Source organism: Atta cephalotes, assembly GCF_000143395.1.
Source record: "Atta cephalotes unplaced genomic scaffold scaffold00007, whole genome shotgun sequence".
In the NCBI taxonomy this organism is placed as follows: Eukaryota; Metazoa; Arthropoda; class Insecta; order Hymenoptera; family Formicidae; genus Atta; species Atta cephalotes.
Genome location: NW_012130071.1, coordinates 2,973,102 through 2,994,036, shown reverse-complemented (window position 1 = coordinate 2,994,036; position 20,935 = coordinate 2,973,102). Strand labels below are relative to the sequence as shown.

Below are 20,935 nucleotides of genomic sequence, written 5' to 3'. Positions count from 1 at the left end.
ATTTCGTAATTATTAATTGCTGAAAACAATATTCATAAAGTAATTGCAAAAAGTAGTTGTAAACAGATTACAATTATTTAATTATTAATTGACAAACTGTAATTGTTAATTAGAATAAGAGCAATTAATGGGGCATATACAGCTACATATCTATATCAAAACCAGACCTAATTTTGCGAATTTTTTGTGAAAAAACAAATAGAGATAGAGAAGTCGGGTTTATTCCATTGTAAAGATCACTTTTCTCTATTTACTATTAAAATTTTATTAAAAAAATAATATAAAATGGAGTAGCTATTTAAATTTTCGTACATCATGTTTTAAAACGGGAATTGCGATGATCATTGCTGTTCGCATAAGACTCGTCTGAAAGCAAAATGGCACAAGTTTTATAAAATGGAAACATAGATCTTATACTTGACGGGACCGTTTTTTAAAATATGGCGTTTGAATAAAATGGCAACTGGTCAAAGTTAATATAACGATTTTTCATAAAAAATTTTGCTAAAAGGGTCTTTTTAATTTTTTTTGGCCCTTTTTTTATCTGCGCGAACTCGTTTTGTCACAAACCTACCTACCTATTATTTTCAACGCGCTCGAATCTAATCGTCTATAATTTATGTAATTCTATTTTTCGCCGGATTAATTTATAACTCTACAAAAATGTTCTTAAGATATTATACTTTAAAAATATGTAACAAAAAATCGATTTTTTTATCATTTCTAGGTATATACCCTCTTAATGCTTTATAGAATATTGTATAAATGTATTCTATCCTTAAGATCTTTTTCCTAAAAACTAAACTTCAATGATTATAAATAATCAGAGTTGGCAAACCTTACTTTTCAGTTATTTTACCGTTACTTTTTATAATAAAAAAATTTGATGACAATGTTGTAATTTTTTATGACGATAACGCTAACTAACTAAATGCTAAGGTTGTGCTTAAATAGAAGAGTCACTTTCGAAAATAACTTGTTACCATTACGCATTATTTATGGAAAAAAGTAAGTAATAAGTAACGAGTAACGCATAACAAGTTAAAAGTAAAAGTAACGAGCAAAAAATAACGCGTTACAAATTAGAAGTTACTATTTTTCAGTAACGAATGACTTTTTCAATCTATTACAAGTAATGTTTGACTTTTCTAACTCTGTTATCGTTACATAAAAAATTCACAATGTCATTATCAAATCATTATTACAACAAGCTAACGATCAACAAAGTAATGGCTATAAATAAGTAAATAATTATAATTATTATAATTATATAATTATATAATTGAGTAATTGTGATTCCACAGTAAGTACAATTACATAACTCTTAAATTATTTTTATTAAATTGTTAAACCAATTACATTTAAGTTGTGATCTACGTCCAACTTTATATTCAACTTATAATTTTGTCTAACATAATTGTGAAAGTAATCATATGCAATTACAATTATAATTGTAACTGAATTAAATATAACGACTCAAGAATTATTTTAATTGCGATTACAGCACAATTGCGTCCCTAACAATTACTTTAATTACAATTATTTTAATTGCAATTACAGTACAATTACAGCATAATTGTAACTATATTGTAATTATAATTAAAGCAAAAAATTGCAAAAAATTATAATTGTAATTAATTATGAATCAATTTATGAATCAATTATTGCCTAATTCTGTTTAAGATTGAAAAACGTAGAACAGTTACAAAATTATAAAATTAAATTTGTGGAAAACTTGGAAATTGTTGACACAATTTTCATGGCATTCAAGGTTCTTCAAAATAAATAAAAAATATTAATACGAATTCAGAAATTACCGCAAACAAATTAAAAAATAAAAATCCATTATAATCCATACGCATCGACAGAGAAAAAGAATGAGAAATGTCTGATAGATTAAAAGTAATTTATATCAAACAAAATCAGATCAAAAATAATAAACGCAAATGAGTGTGTCTCTAATTCATAATAAATTTGTGGTTCAGTCAGCTATCGATTCTGCGGATCGTTAATGGAAAATTTCGCCGTTGATTTTGGTTTCGCGGATGATTCGCGCGCTGATATTCTGAACCCTGTAAACATTAGTTACGCTTAATGACTGAATGCAATCGCACCATTCGGCCAGCGGCATCGCGATGCACGCATATAACGAAAAACGGGGGAGGCATTAAAGTTTGTCGCCGTAAAGCCAGGCCATTAGTTAAAAGGTTTTATGGTTTTATTGGTCGCGCCTAACGGCTCCAACCGGGAATTTATCGAGCGGATATGACAAAGGGGGTGGTGCGTTGTACGTACTAATATTCGGCCGCGCGCGTCTTTTCTGGGAGGGAGAGATGCAAGATAGAGAGCCGGTGCGAAGAGAGAAAGAGGATGAAACCAGGAGGCTGCAGGCCAGATAATTTTAACGGTGAGATGATATACGAATTGAATCTCTCTTTTTTTTCCTCGCGAAAAAAACGTCTATGCGAAAGCGATACGTTGCACTGTTTTTCTCGTCGACCGAATTTTCGGGGTGTTTCTTCGTGCCACTTTGTAAAATAAACGACGCGTATCGCATTACCGATTACACGTATAATGGGAGCCTAAGCAGAAAGTGGTTTTCAACAGCAATTTTCCACGGTAACATGTTACAACTTTCCGTAAATACGATTCACGTACGTGACTTAAATTTTATAGATTTGTGCGAAGTGCGATAAAACAAAAACCTTATTACAAGACTATACTATCGGACGCTTTATCTGAATTGAGTTTGTACTAAATAAAAATATAAAAAAAGATTGCATTCAGATTTAGGTATGTGTAAGATAGGTTGCTAACGATACTTCCTTTCCGTTTCAAATCGACAGATTAAAATGTAATGTAGCTTTATTCTAAAGACAACATGTCTTCTGCTTAATTCTTGACTTTCACAGAAAAATTTCTGAATCCAATGCTATTACTCTTTAATTTACCATAGAATAGGATCGATATAGAGACAATCATATTTATTGTTGAAAGGAGAATATGTTATTATTCTTAAATGAAAAAATTTTTAATCTAGAATAAAAATGATCAAGCACATCAGTTTCGCACCAAATATTACATATAGCGCCAACATTATATGATTATAATATCGGATAAAGATTTATACTTTTGAGGCTTTTACGGGTATTTCTTCAAAAGTGCCAAAGGGTTGCGGGTTATCGTCGTGTCGCAAAATTGCTAAAAGCATTAGCAATGGATCACGACATGGCGATAACTGCAAACGCCTTAGGTAAAGATTTAAAATCTAAACGTAAGAATATATAAAATTAAATTTATTTATGTTATTTCTGTTTCAAGATCATATGAATCAATCTTAATTCAATGGAGAACAATACGAAATATTTATCTAAATATTTATCTAAATTTAATAATATTTTTTGGTAAAATTGTAGAAAAGGGGAATATCCGCCGACGATTTTGACCTTGACATATGTTGTCAAGACCATCACCTTGAGTAACCTCCAATAAGTTTTACCCCTCGCGTTATTTGTTAAAAAGTTATTAACAAAAAAAGTTTGAAAAAATAACATTTTATTTCTGCTATATAATATTAGAAACTGCACCTTTCCTTGCTTACGTAATGACTTTTCACCTAAAACAATTTTCATTCCACCTTCCCCCCCCCCCCCCCTGCTTGGAGGAAAGCACTTCCACATGAAGAAACTTTTGAAGTCTTGTTGGAGGTCACTCACGATTTTGAAAATCGCTTCGCGTGGAAGTCGTACGCCCCTCAAACAGAGAGGGAGGTGGGATTGTTTCACGTTAAAAAAATTAAACTCTAACCTAATTCATCCATTTTTTGATTGAGAGATGGCCCTCATTTCGCGTGGAAGGTTATAAACTAGTAGAACTTTGCTTCGTGAATGTACAACTTTCTACGCGAAAGTAAAAAATGAATTGGATTAGGGTTAGATTTTTTAACGCGAAACGACATAGATTTATAACCTTCCACAAAATGAGGGCCACTTCACACCAAAAAATAGGTTGAGTTAGGGTTAGGTTTTTTTTAACGTGAAATGATTCACTCCACCATTGGATCCACACGTACACTTTTCAACACAGAATGAGATTCTAGAGGTACAACTTTCGTTATAGCAGAAATGAGACATTATTTAAGAAATTTTTTTGTTAATTACTTTTTAACGGATAGCGAGCGACGGCTAAAACTTGTTGGAGATTATTCAGGGTGATGACTTTGATAACATATGTCAAGATTAAGATCATCGGCAAATGGTCCCCTTTTTTGCAGTTTTACCTTTTATTTTTATACTGTATAGGATTATGATAAAATTGCACATCAAGAATATTTTTTGCCTCGTTACTAGAAATCCTTTTTGAGAGGACAATAATGAGTTTGGGTTCGAAGCAAAAATTTTAAATGATTGAAAACGTTACTAATCTGCGTAATTATTATTATGAATCTGTACAATTATTATTACGAGGTTCTAAATTATAAGTACATGGAAAAAATAGATAGGATGATTCAGTAAAGTTAAAGCTTACTGCGTTGAACATTTATAAAATGATTTGATAGTTTAACAAAGAAATTATGTTTGTAAGCAATTGTCAGTATGTTACCTAAGTTAATTCTTTGTTATGAAAATTGCTAGTATAACAAGTTTTTTTTAATGCAATAACAGAATATACGTCATCAGTTATAGCATAGTTTTATTAAAAATTTTGATCTATATAATGATTTTCATAGAAAGTTATTTTTGTTGTATTAATTTGCTGTTTAATAATTTATTGTTATCACATTATAACAAATATAATTAATCTATAATCGCTAATTTTATTCTACTTCTACAACTTTATTACTTTTATAGAAAACTGTCTGTATTACGGCTGTAGATTTGCTAAATCAATGAAGTTTTTAGTTGTTTTAACAAATATTTTTTCTCATGTAAAAAACTTTGAACCTTCTTCTATCGCCAGAAATTTACTTGCATTCTTCAAACAGAATGTTTTTAGAACATATTAGATGTGGCTTTCATTGTTTTTATATAAATGTAGTAGGATTAATTGATTTAATGTTATTATGTTTCATATTTGAATTATGGCAAATACAAAAAGTTAAATAATAATCAAATATAAAGGTGAAAGAAAAGGGAAGATAACATGATAAATGTATTCCAAAATGGAAAGATGAAGTTAAATCAAGAAGACCAACCGTCTTAAATCAGGAAGGACAATTTTAAATTTTAACTTTTTGTCTTACTTTATGACGCGTCCCAAATTTTATCTCAAATTAAGGATATAATTATGAATCCTTTTTTTAAGTGTGAAAATAATAAGTGTGAAATAAAATAAGTGAAATAATAAGTATAAAATATAATTTTTAGCTAACGTGTGCAGAATTTTCTATTCCAAAACTCAGATATTATTCATAAAATATATTCAGCAGAAAAGTCGAATTAAAAAAAAAATAAAATGTGATCTCATATGATATGCATTAAATGTTATTAATTATTTGTACACATAATAATATAATATTGTTCATATATTTCATTAATAGTTATAAAAAATGGTTATCTATTAAAATTTAATTACAACAATTGAATTTTTTATAATGTTCCTCTTTTCCTCTGTAATAAATTGATTAACTTAAACGCATGTTTGCATTTCTAATCATTAGTGGGACAAGTATCTCGTTTGCACATACTGAAAATAAATTCAATTATATCGTCGCGCCGGTTAAGTTGGCGAAGAAACTGAAATTCAAATTCTACGCGGCAGTAACAAAATTTCCGCTTACGCATCGGAACGATTATTAAATTTGCGAACGCGCATTGCTATACGAGCACTACACGCTCGCTCGTGCAAAATAGGCCACGCGTTTTCCGCAGGGGTTAACGTCGGGCTCCACAACGATGATTGCGAAAGTCCGACTACGAGAACTGGCTGCCATACGCCTCCGTCGTCGACGAGTCCTCAGCTCCCTCGGGCGCGCTGCTCGACGTTGTGAGACGAGGCGAAGCGAGGCGAGGCGAGTCCGGCGCATTCCCTCATTCCCTTTCGCTCTCCCTCTGAGTTTATTACAGGATACGGGAGTGGATAACTTAATGGAAAACTGCGAATTACAAAGCGTCTCAGCGCCGATATTCCACCTCGTCTCTCTCTTCGTCTCGCTTCGTCTCGCAGGCAAGAGGAACACTTCATCCGAGCTCTCTTCATTTACGTGAAACACCGGCACTTGTACATCTTTTATCCGCCGTGCAACCAACTGTATCTCAACGATAGCGGCTGTTGCAGCCTGGTCTTGATGCTGCAGTTCGCGTCGCATCGTAAAGGAGACCGAAACTACGACCGACGACGATTCTTAATAAATCCTTTGAGCGGAAAACAAATCTCTCTTATAGTCTGTTTATTATCCGTTTTCTTTCGTGTGACTGTCAGACGCGATAGCAAAAATGAATTTAGAAGAGATCTTTTTTTCATATCTTTTTTCATTCTCCTAATCTCTTTTTTTCATACCGTCTTTTTCCAGATACTGTCTATATATATATATATTTTGTGACAGAATAAATAATTTAATCGATGCCGAAAATCGATAGAAAGGTAGAATGTTCAAATAAACACAAAAAAATTTATAGTACCTATGTGAAGTTATGAAATAAACTGCAGCTCAGGGTTTGTGGACTTCACTCTTTACTGAGAAAAATTTCTAGTTGAAAATGGGTAGTAGGTTCTAACCATATCAATTAAAATTCTAATCGAAATAATCAGATGTTCAATTATCAGATTATAAGGATTAGAATTCTGATCAGAATCTACTGATTCGTTCATTTTCAATGTGAAATCTTTCTCAATATTAAAATAGAAAACAACATACACTAAGGTAATCAACTCCTTTATAAGAAAGGAAATTTTTAACAAGTAAATATTTTTTTTATAATTGTTAATGAAACACATAAATAATATTACCTATATTATTATATTTGTAAATAACTAATGACACTTAATGTAACATGAAAGTACAACAAAAATTAAATCAAGTTATGAAATCGCATATTATTTTTTAAAATTGTACATTTCCATTGATTGTATAATATTTTATAAATACATTCAACATCTGGGTTTTTAAATTTAAAAAATCATGTTAGTTGAAAATAATATATTTCACACTTATTATTTTTACACTTAAAAAAGGGACAATTTATAATTATATATCCTTATTTTGAGATGAAATTTAGAATGCGTTGTAAAGTGGTATGAAGAGTTAAAATTTAAAACTGTCCCTTCTAATTTGGGACGGTTAGTCACTTTAACATACACAGCATACAGCAATATTAATAAGAAAATTATTGCGTGAATCCATGTGGGACTTGTCAGACCGCATTATGCCTTTACTCGATCACCAATTCGGAAGAAGAAAAGTAAGAAAAGATCTCGCATTTTTTGTGCTTCGTAAAGATATTAAGTCAAGAGAGATAAGGAGATAGAAAGAAAGCATGTTGTTCTCTACGTAATTCTATCAACGACGGATTTTCCAAGACGGTGGATCAGAAGGGCACGACTCGTCGGTTGAAATTTTCCTCCACAGGAGAAAATCCCACGTGGGAAAAGGCGGCAAGAAATTCGATCGTCGAGAGAGACCAGATAAAAATATCTTTCACGGGACATTACCGCGCGCGCTAACGCGTATTAATGACTCACCTGTGGCTGCGGGACGCACGTTAGATCTATAATATCGCCCAGCAGGTCAGGGTCCACGACCCTGATGCCCGGAAGTATGGTGGAGCCGACCGGGGTGTCCTCCTCGGCGACTGCCTCATATGGCACACCCAGGAAGTGCGGCGGATTATCGTTTTCATCCAGTACAATCACATAAGCGTCCACACCGACGATGTTCGGCTGCTGTCCCGCGGGTACCTCGTCCTCCAGAGTCACGCGAAAACGTATTGTATCGTTCTCCTGGAAAAGAGAAACCGTTGGACGCTCGTAAAATGTTGCAAAATCGAGCTCAAAGCTTTGACTTTGGGACTTATTAATATTATACTGTAAACTTTATATAAAGAGGGTTTAGATTTAACTTATAAGAAGGCTGAATGTTCTTAGTTCTAATAGTAAGTTTAAGATCGTTAATATTTTTGTCCTTAAGCGTGAAAAAGCGTCGTTCAATTTATGCGTTTAAATTAAATATTCAAAGCAAGAGAGCGAACTAATTTTATAATTCGAGGATAAAATTGTACTTAAAGTGGGTCTTACAAATTATGGATTAAATTCAATTTTCGCATAAACTCTAACACTTGCCATACTAATTTCAATCATGCGCCTTGGAAAGATCAAATTCAAGAGAAATCGAGAGCGTATATAAATTCATACATTATCGATTGCTAAGGTCAATTAAAAAAAAATTTCCTGTCGCAAGAAAAACTGCAAAAGACAATAATATATTGCTCTATAATAATTGCTTTATACAAATTTTCAGATAATTCTCACTCGTGACGTCATAATTCAGTTGAATGCTTGTTCCTTACTCTAATAAGTGAGATTTAACTGAGTTTTTGCTTATAATTTGCACAAGATCGAGACCGTGTGTTTTAGTGAGTCTCATAAACTCATTTTAGTGAGGTTATGAACTCGTGTTGTCATGTGATAACTTTTTATCAAAGTAAGGAAATAATGACGTCATTAATCTGAGTATGAAATACTCAGCTCATTTCAGACTCAGTTTAACTTGTGTGTAAGTAGAAAGCAAATGATATGTCCTACGAAATCACAATTGAGTAATTGATATGCAAAAATAGTTATTTATATCATTAATGTAAAAAAAAATTAGGTAAATATTCTTGAATTCCTTAGTTTCCTTCAATTACGAATTGAATATTTTAGTGTGCAAAACAACTCTTATAAAATCAAAAGAAAAATAAGTTAAATAAGAAAAGAAGTTGAAATCTCTAACTAGCTTAGATTTATTAATTTTTTTATTTTTATTTTCTACTGTATTTTTTTAAAATAAAATTTGTTTTGCCAATTTCTTCTCTGCAATTAGTATTTTATTTTCATTTAAACAATAAAAATAAAAATAAATTTAACAATAAAAATAAAAATAGAAAAGACGTTATATTTTTCAAATAAATAATTAAATGTGTTTCATAATATAGCAACTTTTTTTATATTAATAGAATAATAAAAATGGTTCAGAATCATAAAAATCCTATTCAATATTAAACTGTTTTTGTATCTATCTAGAAAAGAAAAACGATGAACACTTCAATTTCAAATTAATAATATAATTTATAATTTTAGATAATTAATTTTCAATAAATTATTATATTACATAAATAATTTTTTATTGTTTTCTATCAATATCTTTATAAATACTTCATAAAATAATTTGTGACTGTAAGTAAAGTCGTTGTATCTTTGAGTGACAGAGATTTCCTTACAGAAATTCGTTTAAAAGCGAACAGGCAAAGTGTTAAATATCCTTTGCAATCATTCAGATCTTAATACGACATGTATTTTGTATCTAGTAGGTACCTTTGACATCGCACCCTCGCGCGTGTGTCAGGACACGTGCGATCTCAAACGTGCGCTGAGATCAGGAGCTTCTTTCTCGCGACTGGAATTTTACTGTATCCCTTGTGAAGCCTAGGAAGGCACACGGGTCTCGAACGTGCCTCGATTCATATGTGAGGGAGAACGTCACCGTTTTACGAGATCGATCATTTGCGAAAGTCTTCGTAAGTCCATCCTTGGACCATCTCGAGGAGTTTTCTTCTCTCGACGCGAAGGAAAATCGGAGTTGTCGCAGCAAGTGTGGTAAACGCCCGGCTTTATTGGTGGATTTGTGCGATGGAAACTCCTCTGTATAGGAAGAAAGGAACAAATCCGCCTCTCCTGGATTTCGAGACGTGCGTTTCTTCCTCTTTGTTGTTACAAGAAATTCGACCATGTTTGATGAATGCATTTTACATTATGTGTATCGTTATATTATTACATAGAAACGTGCCGAGCGTTTGTTCCTCGATGGATAAATTCGTTATTATGTTGGAATATTCCCAAGTTCACGAATATACAGTCGAGTACCGAGACTTTTATTTGAGAAGAGGCGAACGAGTCAAGTCCTAATATTGAAAAAACAGTTCCAAGTCTGTATCTTTAAACGACTTTTTAAAAGTTTCGTAGACAGTTTCAGATCTCTGCAAAGTTTGTCGAAAAATGGTAAGAAGAAAGGCAGCTTTGAAAATACGAGGTGTTTCTTCGTAAAATAATAGAAAGGTAAATTTTTTTTCTAATTAATTCTGATAAATGAATATAATTAAAGAAACAAACTATTTTTATTATAATCTTATGTTTTAAACGGACAATGAAAATAATGTAAAATCAAGAAATATAGCAATTTTGCTGAAAATATCGAAACGCTTGAAGAGTTCAGCGAGAAAAAAAAAAGAAATACTTACAAAGGCTGCGAAGTGTCGCAAGAGTAGATATCGCTTGCATGGAAGTTTGAAAAAGACGGAAAAGTGGGTAGCACTGAAGGTTTAGTAGCAACTAACGAGGTCGAGGGTGGAAAGATGGTACTCAAAGTTCTTGTCAAGTGTGTACGTGTACCCAATTGCGCATGCATTAGAATATATACATATTTACGCGGTAGATAGTCTCCCAAAGGCGTCATAGCAATGGAGAACAATAATGGCGAAGTTAAATTTACTTCTAATATATTACAGTGCAAATGCAGATACGAATTCTCTTGTCGAAATCGACCGTGTTCTTGGTCGTTACGAAAATTTAAATAAACGAAGAATCTTTTACTTAAAATTACAAAAGAAAATCATTTGCAGCTAGATAATTTGCTGTATAAACTGTATTTATGTTTTATATTTATTATGAAATATCACTTTAGGCGATCTGATTCGTATTCATAATTTTATGTTTACGCAAGAATGAAAAAACATTTGAAGTATCAAAATACACACGTATGTAAAATATATATTAAATATATTAAATATATTAGGTGTAGTAAAAAGAAATCCATATTTTTTTCCATTCAATTTCATGCAAAAATAATGGATTTCTTTTTACTACACCTAATATTAAATATATTAAATATATTAAATATATATTAAAATATATATTAAAATTTATCTATACAGAAAAATATACGTGTATTATAAATATATATAAAAACACATTACGTATAATTATAAAAAAAATTCACGAAATTGGACGCGAAAAGATCGATTACAGATCGGTCAAAGAGACTTACAACACAATCAGGCGGAAATAGTGTCATTACTTAATTATGAGAAGCTGCACGTTGAATAAACATCATAAATATCTGCAATAATGTGGCGGAGTGATTAACAACGGCGTATGAGTCGTAACGCGAGTTATAATGCGTTTGATAATATACTGTAACGTAGCATCGGCATTATCATACTCGCCGTGTTTCCAGTAATTACAACGTCAAACGTTGAAAATTTCCAGCGAGCGGATAATGACATACGCGGAATAATCGCATAGACAGAATACACTGTTAGATACCAAAGGAACAATAATAAACAAATCCCTTGAGTTGTAAATAACATTTTATCATTTTTAACTTCCATATTATTCATGTGTATCATAATATAACGCAATATTTTTATGATTAGCTTTAAAGCAACAACATATATCTAATATATATATTATATATCTAATATATATATATATATATATTAACATATATATATATTATTATTAATATATATATATTACGCATTTGGTAAATAATAGATTAAATTTCAATCAAATTTACTACATGTTCCTGAGTTAAATTGTTTAACTCCATTGTTTTAGTTAAATTAAGGACATATTGAATAAGAATAGTTGACGATTTAAAAAAAAAAATGATTAAAAATAACTCAAATTGAATACAATTTGATGTTATAAATTTAACAGTGTAGATAAAATTCACTAATAGACATCAAAGGAACAATAGTAACTCAATTCCTTGAGTTAAAAATAACATTTGTCATTTTGTTATTTTTAATTTCTATATAGAGATCAGGGCTATGAGATCACAAAAATTCAAATTCTTGTAGTATTTAAATATAAAAATTTTCGTATCATTTTTTTTAAATAATTAAAGCATAATGCATATTTTAAAATTTAATAGTATATTAATAAGTATATTAATATAAGTATATTAATATAAGTATAGTAATTTAATAAGTATAGTAATATTTTAAAATTTAATTTAGTAAATATTTATTAGTTTTTAAGAAAAAAATGAAAACATATTTTTTAAGAAATGATCCATGATGACCCTCATACTCAGGGTATCACCTACAGAATAGTAAGATTATGCAAGAAATAACGGTGACGAAAATTGAAAATTATTTTCAATTAACTTACACATTCTTAGCATAATCACTAATACAATAAAATATAATTACAACTAATAATTATTAAATAATAAAATAGAAAGTTATAAGAACACAAATGAGAAATATTTATATAAGATCAATTTTATAAGATAAATTAATATTTACATAATTAATATAATTTATTTAATATATATTAATATAAGATAAAAAATTTACGATAAAATAAAATTAATTGCTTAGAAGTATAAACTTTTAGTATTATACATATATTTTCTGTGTTGTCCCGTTTCATTATGAATATTTAATGATCTATAGTACTCCAATTATACATTTAATTACACATTTAATAGAAAACTATAAAAAATAAATTAGATTACTATTTGTAACATAGTAAGTTGAGAAAAGATGCGCAGAAACTTGCATCTTATTTTCATACATGTATCTTTTACAACAAAAACAATATTAAAACATTTTTATTATTAAAATATTATTATATGTTAAAAAATTACTATTGCACCACAAAAACCATTAATGATCGATACTTTTCGATACAATGGAATTTAATAACCTAGATAAAAAGTATGAACAACTAAGTAATAATCGTATTGTACCAATAATATTAATTTAAACATTCTAGATTATGTTAAACAATCGATGATGTACTCCGTGATCCATGGTGCCCAGTTTCCCCTAAAATGTAAATCAGTAACTATATTTTTGAGATTAATTTCAAAGAAAACAACATCCATATTAACGTATAGTTTTAGTAAATAATAAAGTACATTTCAGTAAAATTTAGATTTCTTTCTGGAATAACTTATTTAATTTTATTGTTTTAGTTAAATTAATATATTGATAGCAGTGATAGTCTAAAAAAATGGTTACAAATAATTCGAATTGAATATGATTTGTGATTGTGAATATTAATTTAACGAGTATGTATATATATATATATATATATATGTGTGTGTATGTGTGTGTGTGTGTGTGTGTGTGTGTGTGTGTGTGTGTGTGTGTGTGTGTGTGTGTGTATTATTTAAAATTCAAAATGTAATGTCGATAATGCTCGCGAAATTGTCAATGAAACGACATGGAATAAAAAATGATAGAGAAAAGATGAAACACATTGATTTATTCTGTTTGCAATCGTATCAATTTTGCGGAAACTCGACGCATAGTGCGTAACGTGTGGGGTACATATGCACACTCACGTAACATTTACTCGCCGTAATTTCAACTTTCTAACTAACTGCACCGCTTCCTCTGCATGAATTCCGAGCTCAACCAAAGTATTTCACTGGAGATGGAACAATAATTCGACATTCGTTTGCGAAAGGAATAAGAGTAATAATAACTGACACATTCAAATTCTTCTAACAAAATTAGATGTGATATCTACAGAATAACAATGCATTGCGATTCAATGTTTAATAAAGAACAAGTAAAAATAAACGGGAAATAAAATCAGATTTACTTAGAGGACGAAATTACGATGCTCCGTTTCTGTCATATCATTTTTTAAGCGAACTTCTCGACCGTTTCATAAATTATATAATCGCTTCTAAATAAAGTTATGTCAGATGTCTCATCTCGGTGCAACAATAAAAACTATACCTGTTAATAGATTCGTTAAAACATCCAAGAGTACACATATTCCAAGAGTTTAATATCCTTTTTTCAGAAGAGATCGAATTATATTTTCCAAATTTAGCTTTACTTTCCAAAGTAAAATCGGGACATCTTTGTGCTTCTAGTAAGATCCATCTTGACCTTAAATTTTATGAAAGACAAGAAATTAAACCTCTCGATTTTTACGCCAAATCTGAATTTGGACGAAGGCTACGGAGAAATCTGAAATTGCAATAGAAGTTTTCACAAAAAGAAAAAAAATAGTCATTCCTTTCATCTTTGTGGTTCTGATAAAATTTATCTTTAAATTTTACGAAAGACATGAAATTAAACCTCTCGATTTTTACGGCGAATCCGAATTCAGACTGGGCAAACTGAAATTGCGGGCGAAGTTTTCACGAAAAGAAAAAAGTCGTTTCTTTCATTTCGGAGGATCTCGCAAAACACCTTATCGTAAACCCTTGGCAACCGCACTGGACCTTTTTCGTAAATGCGGACAGCGAAATGCGACGTTCGAAATAACACGGCTAACCGGTGACATCGGCGGTGGGTCAAGCGCGGATAAGCGGGTTGTGGCAAGGGATGCGTTCCCTGGAATGAAACTACGGATTTCATCCCCCGCGTAGTCTAAGTTGCATTGGGCGGGAAGATTTCCAGCTGCGAGGCTGTTGACCGAATGTAAAGAACGACAGCGTTTATTATCACACGATGCACGGCTGGGATGTTAAAATTAGAAGCGTTTCTTTCTGCTGTCAGAATTTTCGAAAAATGTTTCCTCAACCCATCCTGGACGGTGTCGACAATCGCACGCTACGACACGATTCATTTCGTCGTTTAAACTATCGACACTTGCGCGGTAAATGTGTCACGAACAACTGGGTTGCTGCATTTGATTTGCTACGCCGGATTCTGATTTCCGCTGATAATTGTATGAAATTAATAATACAAAAAGTTTTTAATAATGTATTTTTAAAGTGATTTTATAAAATTTCACTGAAAAAAAAATAAATTTTAAAAAATATTCAAATATTTATTTGAATAGTGTTAAGTAAATATTTACTAAATATAAATGTATTCATTTAGTACAAGCATCATTAATTTAACTGTCATTTTTATTAAGTAAATATTTATCTAGTAGTATTCAAATAAATATGTATTAAGATTTAATAACTTGCTTTTCAATGTGCGTGCATTCTTTAGATTATTGAATCTATCATTCTTAAAAAGGATATTATTCTGATTTCGCAAAAAGAAAATAAAAATAATTATATCGAAAAAATAATTTTTTTGGAGTATCTAAAAATTTAACCAGCTACAGATCTAAAAATAATCTTATTGGGCCATCATAGGGCTAATCATTATGTAAGACACTCAAACTGATTATTAGAATATCAAAACTTTTTGCATCATTTCTTCTTATTATGCTTCTTATTATGCTTTGAAATTCTTATGTAATTATTTTAATAATCCAGCAAAATTATTTTCTGCACTTAGCTAAAGCTAAAAGAGTATAGAAAATTGGAAAAATTTTGTGGTACAAAACCAATTGTCAAACTTGATACAGACGTAATATGAAATAAAATATGAAGAAATCAAAATCAAATAGCTAAATGAATGGATCCTGATCAAAAACTAGAAAATGGAATGCACGTTTGTCACTTATACAATTTCATTTTGGCGATTGAATAACGTTGTTGCAAGCATTATTTGTTCTTGTTTAACATTTGATGAACATAAGAATGACATGATTCCATGAGTGTCAAATGGAACGTATTCTAAATACAATTGAACATGATGGATTTTATACATTAATAAACATAAAGACATTGAGGAAACTACTGAAAACTTCAGTAAAAAACGAGTGAAGTGATCAATCTATGAAAAGTTCCGAAAAAAAAAACTTTATGATACAATAAAAAACCGATAACGAGAAACTATAATAAATAGAACTACGTTCGGATCACGAGACACCGCGCGGTTTATATTTTTTGTTTCTATATTAAGTAGGTTGTGTGTCAGCCGAAATCTTATTATATTACTTCAGCAAATACCCGACTTAAAATACGTTTCACTTGACACTCATGGAATCATGTCATTCTTGTGTTCATCAATGTTAAACAAGGACAAATAATACTTGCAACAACGTTATTCAATCGCCAAAATAAAATTGTATAAATAACAAACGGCACTGTCGTCCCATGATCTAGACCAGATCCATTTTATAGTTTTTGACTAAAATCCATTTATTTAATCATTCGATTTTAGTTTTCTTCATATTTTACCTCATATTACATCTTATCAAGTTTCATGACGATTGGTTTTGTACCACAAAATTATCCCTATTTTCTGTACTCTTTTTGAATACTTTAGTCAAATTGTTCTTTCCGTGTAAAAATAACTCAAATTAGGTACAATTTGACAATATGAATTTAACAATACATATCAAGTAGTACTGCAGTGATGTATTAAGAGAATGATTTGATTGATACAATGGCTCACGCTGTAGAAAGTAATCGCACCGACAAGATTCGGGCGTGGAAAGAGAAGCGGATAATTGAAATGACTGGACGCCGGCAAAGTTGCCTGTTTCCATTTCGTTTGCCATCTTCCGTATCTTCGCGTGCTTTGAGCAACTTCCGAAGCTTTGGCAAAAGATAGACGAGCAAACATACATTTTCGTTGGAAGAAAAAAAAACAGAAAAAAAACGAGTACGAATAAAAGATAGAACTTTTGCAATCGTAGTTTTACACTACGGATGCGCAGAAACGACGAATTACGTTCAATAGGACCCTAATTAATTATATCGTATTCTTGGAGCATCCTACTGCAGCAATTTGTCCCATGGAATGAATAATCTCTTCGAAAACGTGAGATTTAATCACTCCATCATGTACATATATAAGGTGTTCTAAAAATCACGGTACAATTGGAAAGGAGATAATTCCTGTAAATTAGTGTAAAAGTAAATAAAAAATATAGAATAGAATTTTTTCATATAGAACTCCTTTCAAACTAATCGAACTTGAATATTTGTTATATGCTTTATACTTGATTTAGCCACAATCTGCTTGGTTCATCTCACTGGAAAAAGAATTCAGTTGCATTAATTGAAATTCTAATTGAAAATGGAACAAATCAAAATTTCCTGATTGAATCTATTATAATTCTAATTGATATAATCAGAATTTTGATTGATATAATCAGAATTTTTTAATTCGTTCAATCACAAATTTTTCTCAAACTGTTTACTGCAAGGGGTAAAATGCTGAAAGCATTGCGATGTAATTTGAGGCATTATTCGGAATTATTTAAGAGAATTGTGTATTATAATAAGCCGTATGATGTTAAGCATTACTGGACATTGTAGAACATTATGGGTGAACGTTATGGGCATTATTAAGATATTAATAGGCATTGGTGTATGTAATTTTGGTCAGCGATTTATCCTTTGATTTATTGTTATTTCTATATCTGAGTTTGATATATGTAGTTAAAAAAATATATACAATGTAATAATTTTTAATAATGTTCATTTATTAATTAAAAAATTGTTAAAAATGTCACCTTTCATATCGCGGACAAGTTCTTACTCGAACAATTAAGGATGTTTTATATATATTTCCAAAATGATAACAAAATTATAAAATTTACAGATTATTCTAAATCACATCTAAAAATAATACGATAAATTTGGTTTACTATCATCGTAAGTTATTTTAATAAACAGTACGTAGTATTTTTTTCTATGCTCTAATTAACATGTATTATAAAATAAAGGACAAAAGTCTCAATTTTTTAATGTAAGTACATCATGTGTTCAAGATTATTTATAGAGTTACATTGGCCAGTAAATAAACAAAATATTTATTTGTTTTATATCTTTATAATTAATCGCAACGAAACTTTGCATGAATTATTTTGAATATTTGAAGAATTTATAAAAAAAATTTAGATTTTTAATCATTTTTAAAATTTTAATTAAATAACACATAAAATAAATAAACGACAAAAATATGTTATTAAATAAAAATATAGTCTTATTCACATGTAACTTTCATATGTATATTTGAAGTGTAAGTATTAAACACATTTACAAATTTAATTTTCTTTGCAGGATATTTCTATACCTGTGATATATCTTTAAAGGCGCGAATTATAATCGATGATAATAATGTATTAAAATTTTTCACTTTTTTTTGGACGCTCATATGATATTATCTCTTAAGATAATATTTAAACTCAATCTTCTCGAAAACAGAATTCTCTATACAAAAAAAATTTTTATTCATATTTTCAACTTATTTTTATACGAGGAATCACCTCCTTCCCTGATACTATAATTTCCGGAATGCCCTGTATATCTGCATCAATTGAAAAATAAATACTTTGACGGTTGTTCCACGCATCGTTCCGCACGTTTCGCTCACATATTCACAATCGTCTTTCATTTGCGATATTAAAACTATAATTCACGTGCATTGTTTGCTGCGCGCTTCAGCGAAATTGCGCACGAACGGACATCGCGGGCGTCGCGAAATTCACGAATGCAGGATGCAGCCACGCGACTAAATGACCGACGAAAATCGAATAACTCGACGGTATTTCGTACGGTTTGCGTGCGACATGACAAACGCCCGGTGGTCTTCGCTCTGGCTTATCTGGAAGCGAGGAAAAAAGCTTCCAGGAAAAAAGAAAAAAGTATGGTTCACCGTCACGCCCGATGAATTACTACGCGGTCGGCTGATACGCGATCTTATTATTTGTTGCGAAAAAAAGGGGAAGGACAAGCGCGCTTCGTATCCACGAGTTTCGAAGATATAAGATGCAGTCACACGTTGTTCTTTTTTGTACCAACAGCGGGATTGTTCATTTTATAAAAAGAGCTTTATTGTAAAAATATCGAAAATATATATTTCTTGTATATGCTTCCTTTTTTTTGTACGTAAATGTGTGTTTAAAAGATATATGTGTGTATGTAAAAGAAAGAAATCTAATACAATCAATGATAACAATGCAAGAATTTGATAACATAAATTATTTTCGAGAAGGAATATATGAATTGTGCAATCACTTTTGATTCCATCAAGAATACATGATTTTAATAACAATGTTAATAAGTTGAAGATAACCTAAAATAAGGCCGAAACGTTCCTATCTAAGAAAAGAAAAAAAGGATGAATATAATTAACAAGAATCTTCTATTCACATATATAAAATATAGATATGCTAATGTCAACTGCGGCGTGCTGCTTAAAGTTGCCTTTAACTCTCCGTTGGTAAGGTGAACTTTTTTAGAACGCATCCAGTAAGGTGAGGTCGATTTGAGTCTGTACTCATTTTTCATCTAATTACAAAATGAGTGGGAAAAATAAAATAATAACATAAAACTTCATCCTCTGTTTATTTATAGATAAAAACAATTTTATACTTTATAAATTTATACTTTAAATTAAATAAAAAACGCTTTGACTAGTCAATGAATCGTGGGATTATTTTTATCCCAACCTTACCAACTAAAGGAGGGCTAATTATATTTTTATTTTATTTTAAACATTGAGAGCTAAATAAAATAAGAATTCTTTTGTTAGATAAATTATTTTTATATAATTTTGTGCGTCTATTGTTACTTATATTTATGAAATCATTTTATAAAATAATTTTTCTTGTATATATTATTTCTTTTTTTTTTAATATGTGTGTTCATAAAGAAAGAGGTCAAAATAACATCGATACTAACATAGCAATGTACGTCTATTTATATATTATATCAATAAAATCATTTTCATAAAATATCTGCACACATTTGCTTTTCTGTATGCTTCAACTGCCAATAAATAATATATTATTCGCGCTATACATATTCCTTTTATAAAAATATATCGATGATCCATATGCAAATAAGAGAGATTGTGTTGAGGCATACTCGGTACTCAACATCCAATGTCCATGACGCAAGCTGACGAGAATGACGAGAATGACCCGCTTATCGTTGTAATACGTCGCTCGTCGATTATTCGGCATTAGTGGTATTAGTCTCCTGCAATTCCTCCGTGTATAAATTGATCTGGACCGATGGCGATATCTGCGAGCGGTACTTTCGCATCTACAGCAACGAGACATAATCGATGAAACGTAATCGGATCTACGTTCTTGTTTTTCATTACAGATGCATGTTATCGTTGCAAGTATTTTTGAATCTCCTCTATTTAGTCTCGACTATCCATATAGTATCGAAAAAATTGTATAGAATTACGTTTAATTATATTTTGTAGAAATAATACAGAAAGATGTCGAATCCAGAAGCTTAACGTTAAACAATAGTTAATATAAAAAGGTGTACAAATGGAATATCATGAACTCTAACGAAATTCTATTATAACGTTAGTCTCTCTTTTACAATTAATTAGGATTGAGTAAGTTAATGTTTTGTTTTAACTGAATAAAGTTAAAGTTAATGGCTTTACAAAATTAATAAAGTTAAGTTAAAAATTGAAGGAATAAAAAATTAACTTAATGTAAGTTGAATCAATATTGAATTAACTTAAGTTAAAAAAAAAGTTAATTTTGAAAAAAATTATTTTTTAGATCAAAATGTCCTAATTTTTCTTAAAATGAGATTAAATAACTACAATATAGATTAAGTAAATTAAATTTTTAATTTTTTTATTTATGTGATATAAGTATATAACACATAATGATATAATTATATAAGTTGTACAACTTTAAAAAAACAGCCAGTACATAGAGAAGATACAAGATCAGTGATTACTTTTTAATAAATTTTAAGTCATAAGAAATTGACCAATTACAATCGAAGAGAAGAATATTTGATTGTAATTGGTCAATTTCTTATGACTTAAGGTTTAAAACATCTATTGTAGATCCGGACTAAGGTTTAACCGCATAAACCAATTAGAGAGCTGTATTAGCATCTTAAGAAATTACTTAAGATGATCTTAAAATA

The 20,935-nt window shown here is 30.2% G+C and overlaps 1 protein-coding gene across 1 annotated transcript in view; it reads right to left on the bottom strand.

The window, feature by feature from the left end:
• Positions 1-20,935, bottom strand: part of LOC105626985 (cadherin-87A-like) — a 65,602-nt gene that overhangs the window by 20,647 nt on the left and 24,020 nt on the right. Inside the window, exon 3 of the mRNA XM_012208269.1 lies at positions 7,681-7,938. Within this exon, the coding sequence (XP_012063659.1) occupies positions 7,681-7,938 (258 nt within the window). The remainder of the gene's footprint in view (positions 1-7,680; positions 7,939-20,935) is intronic.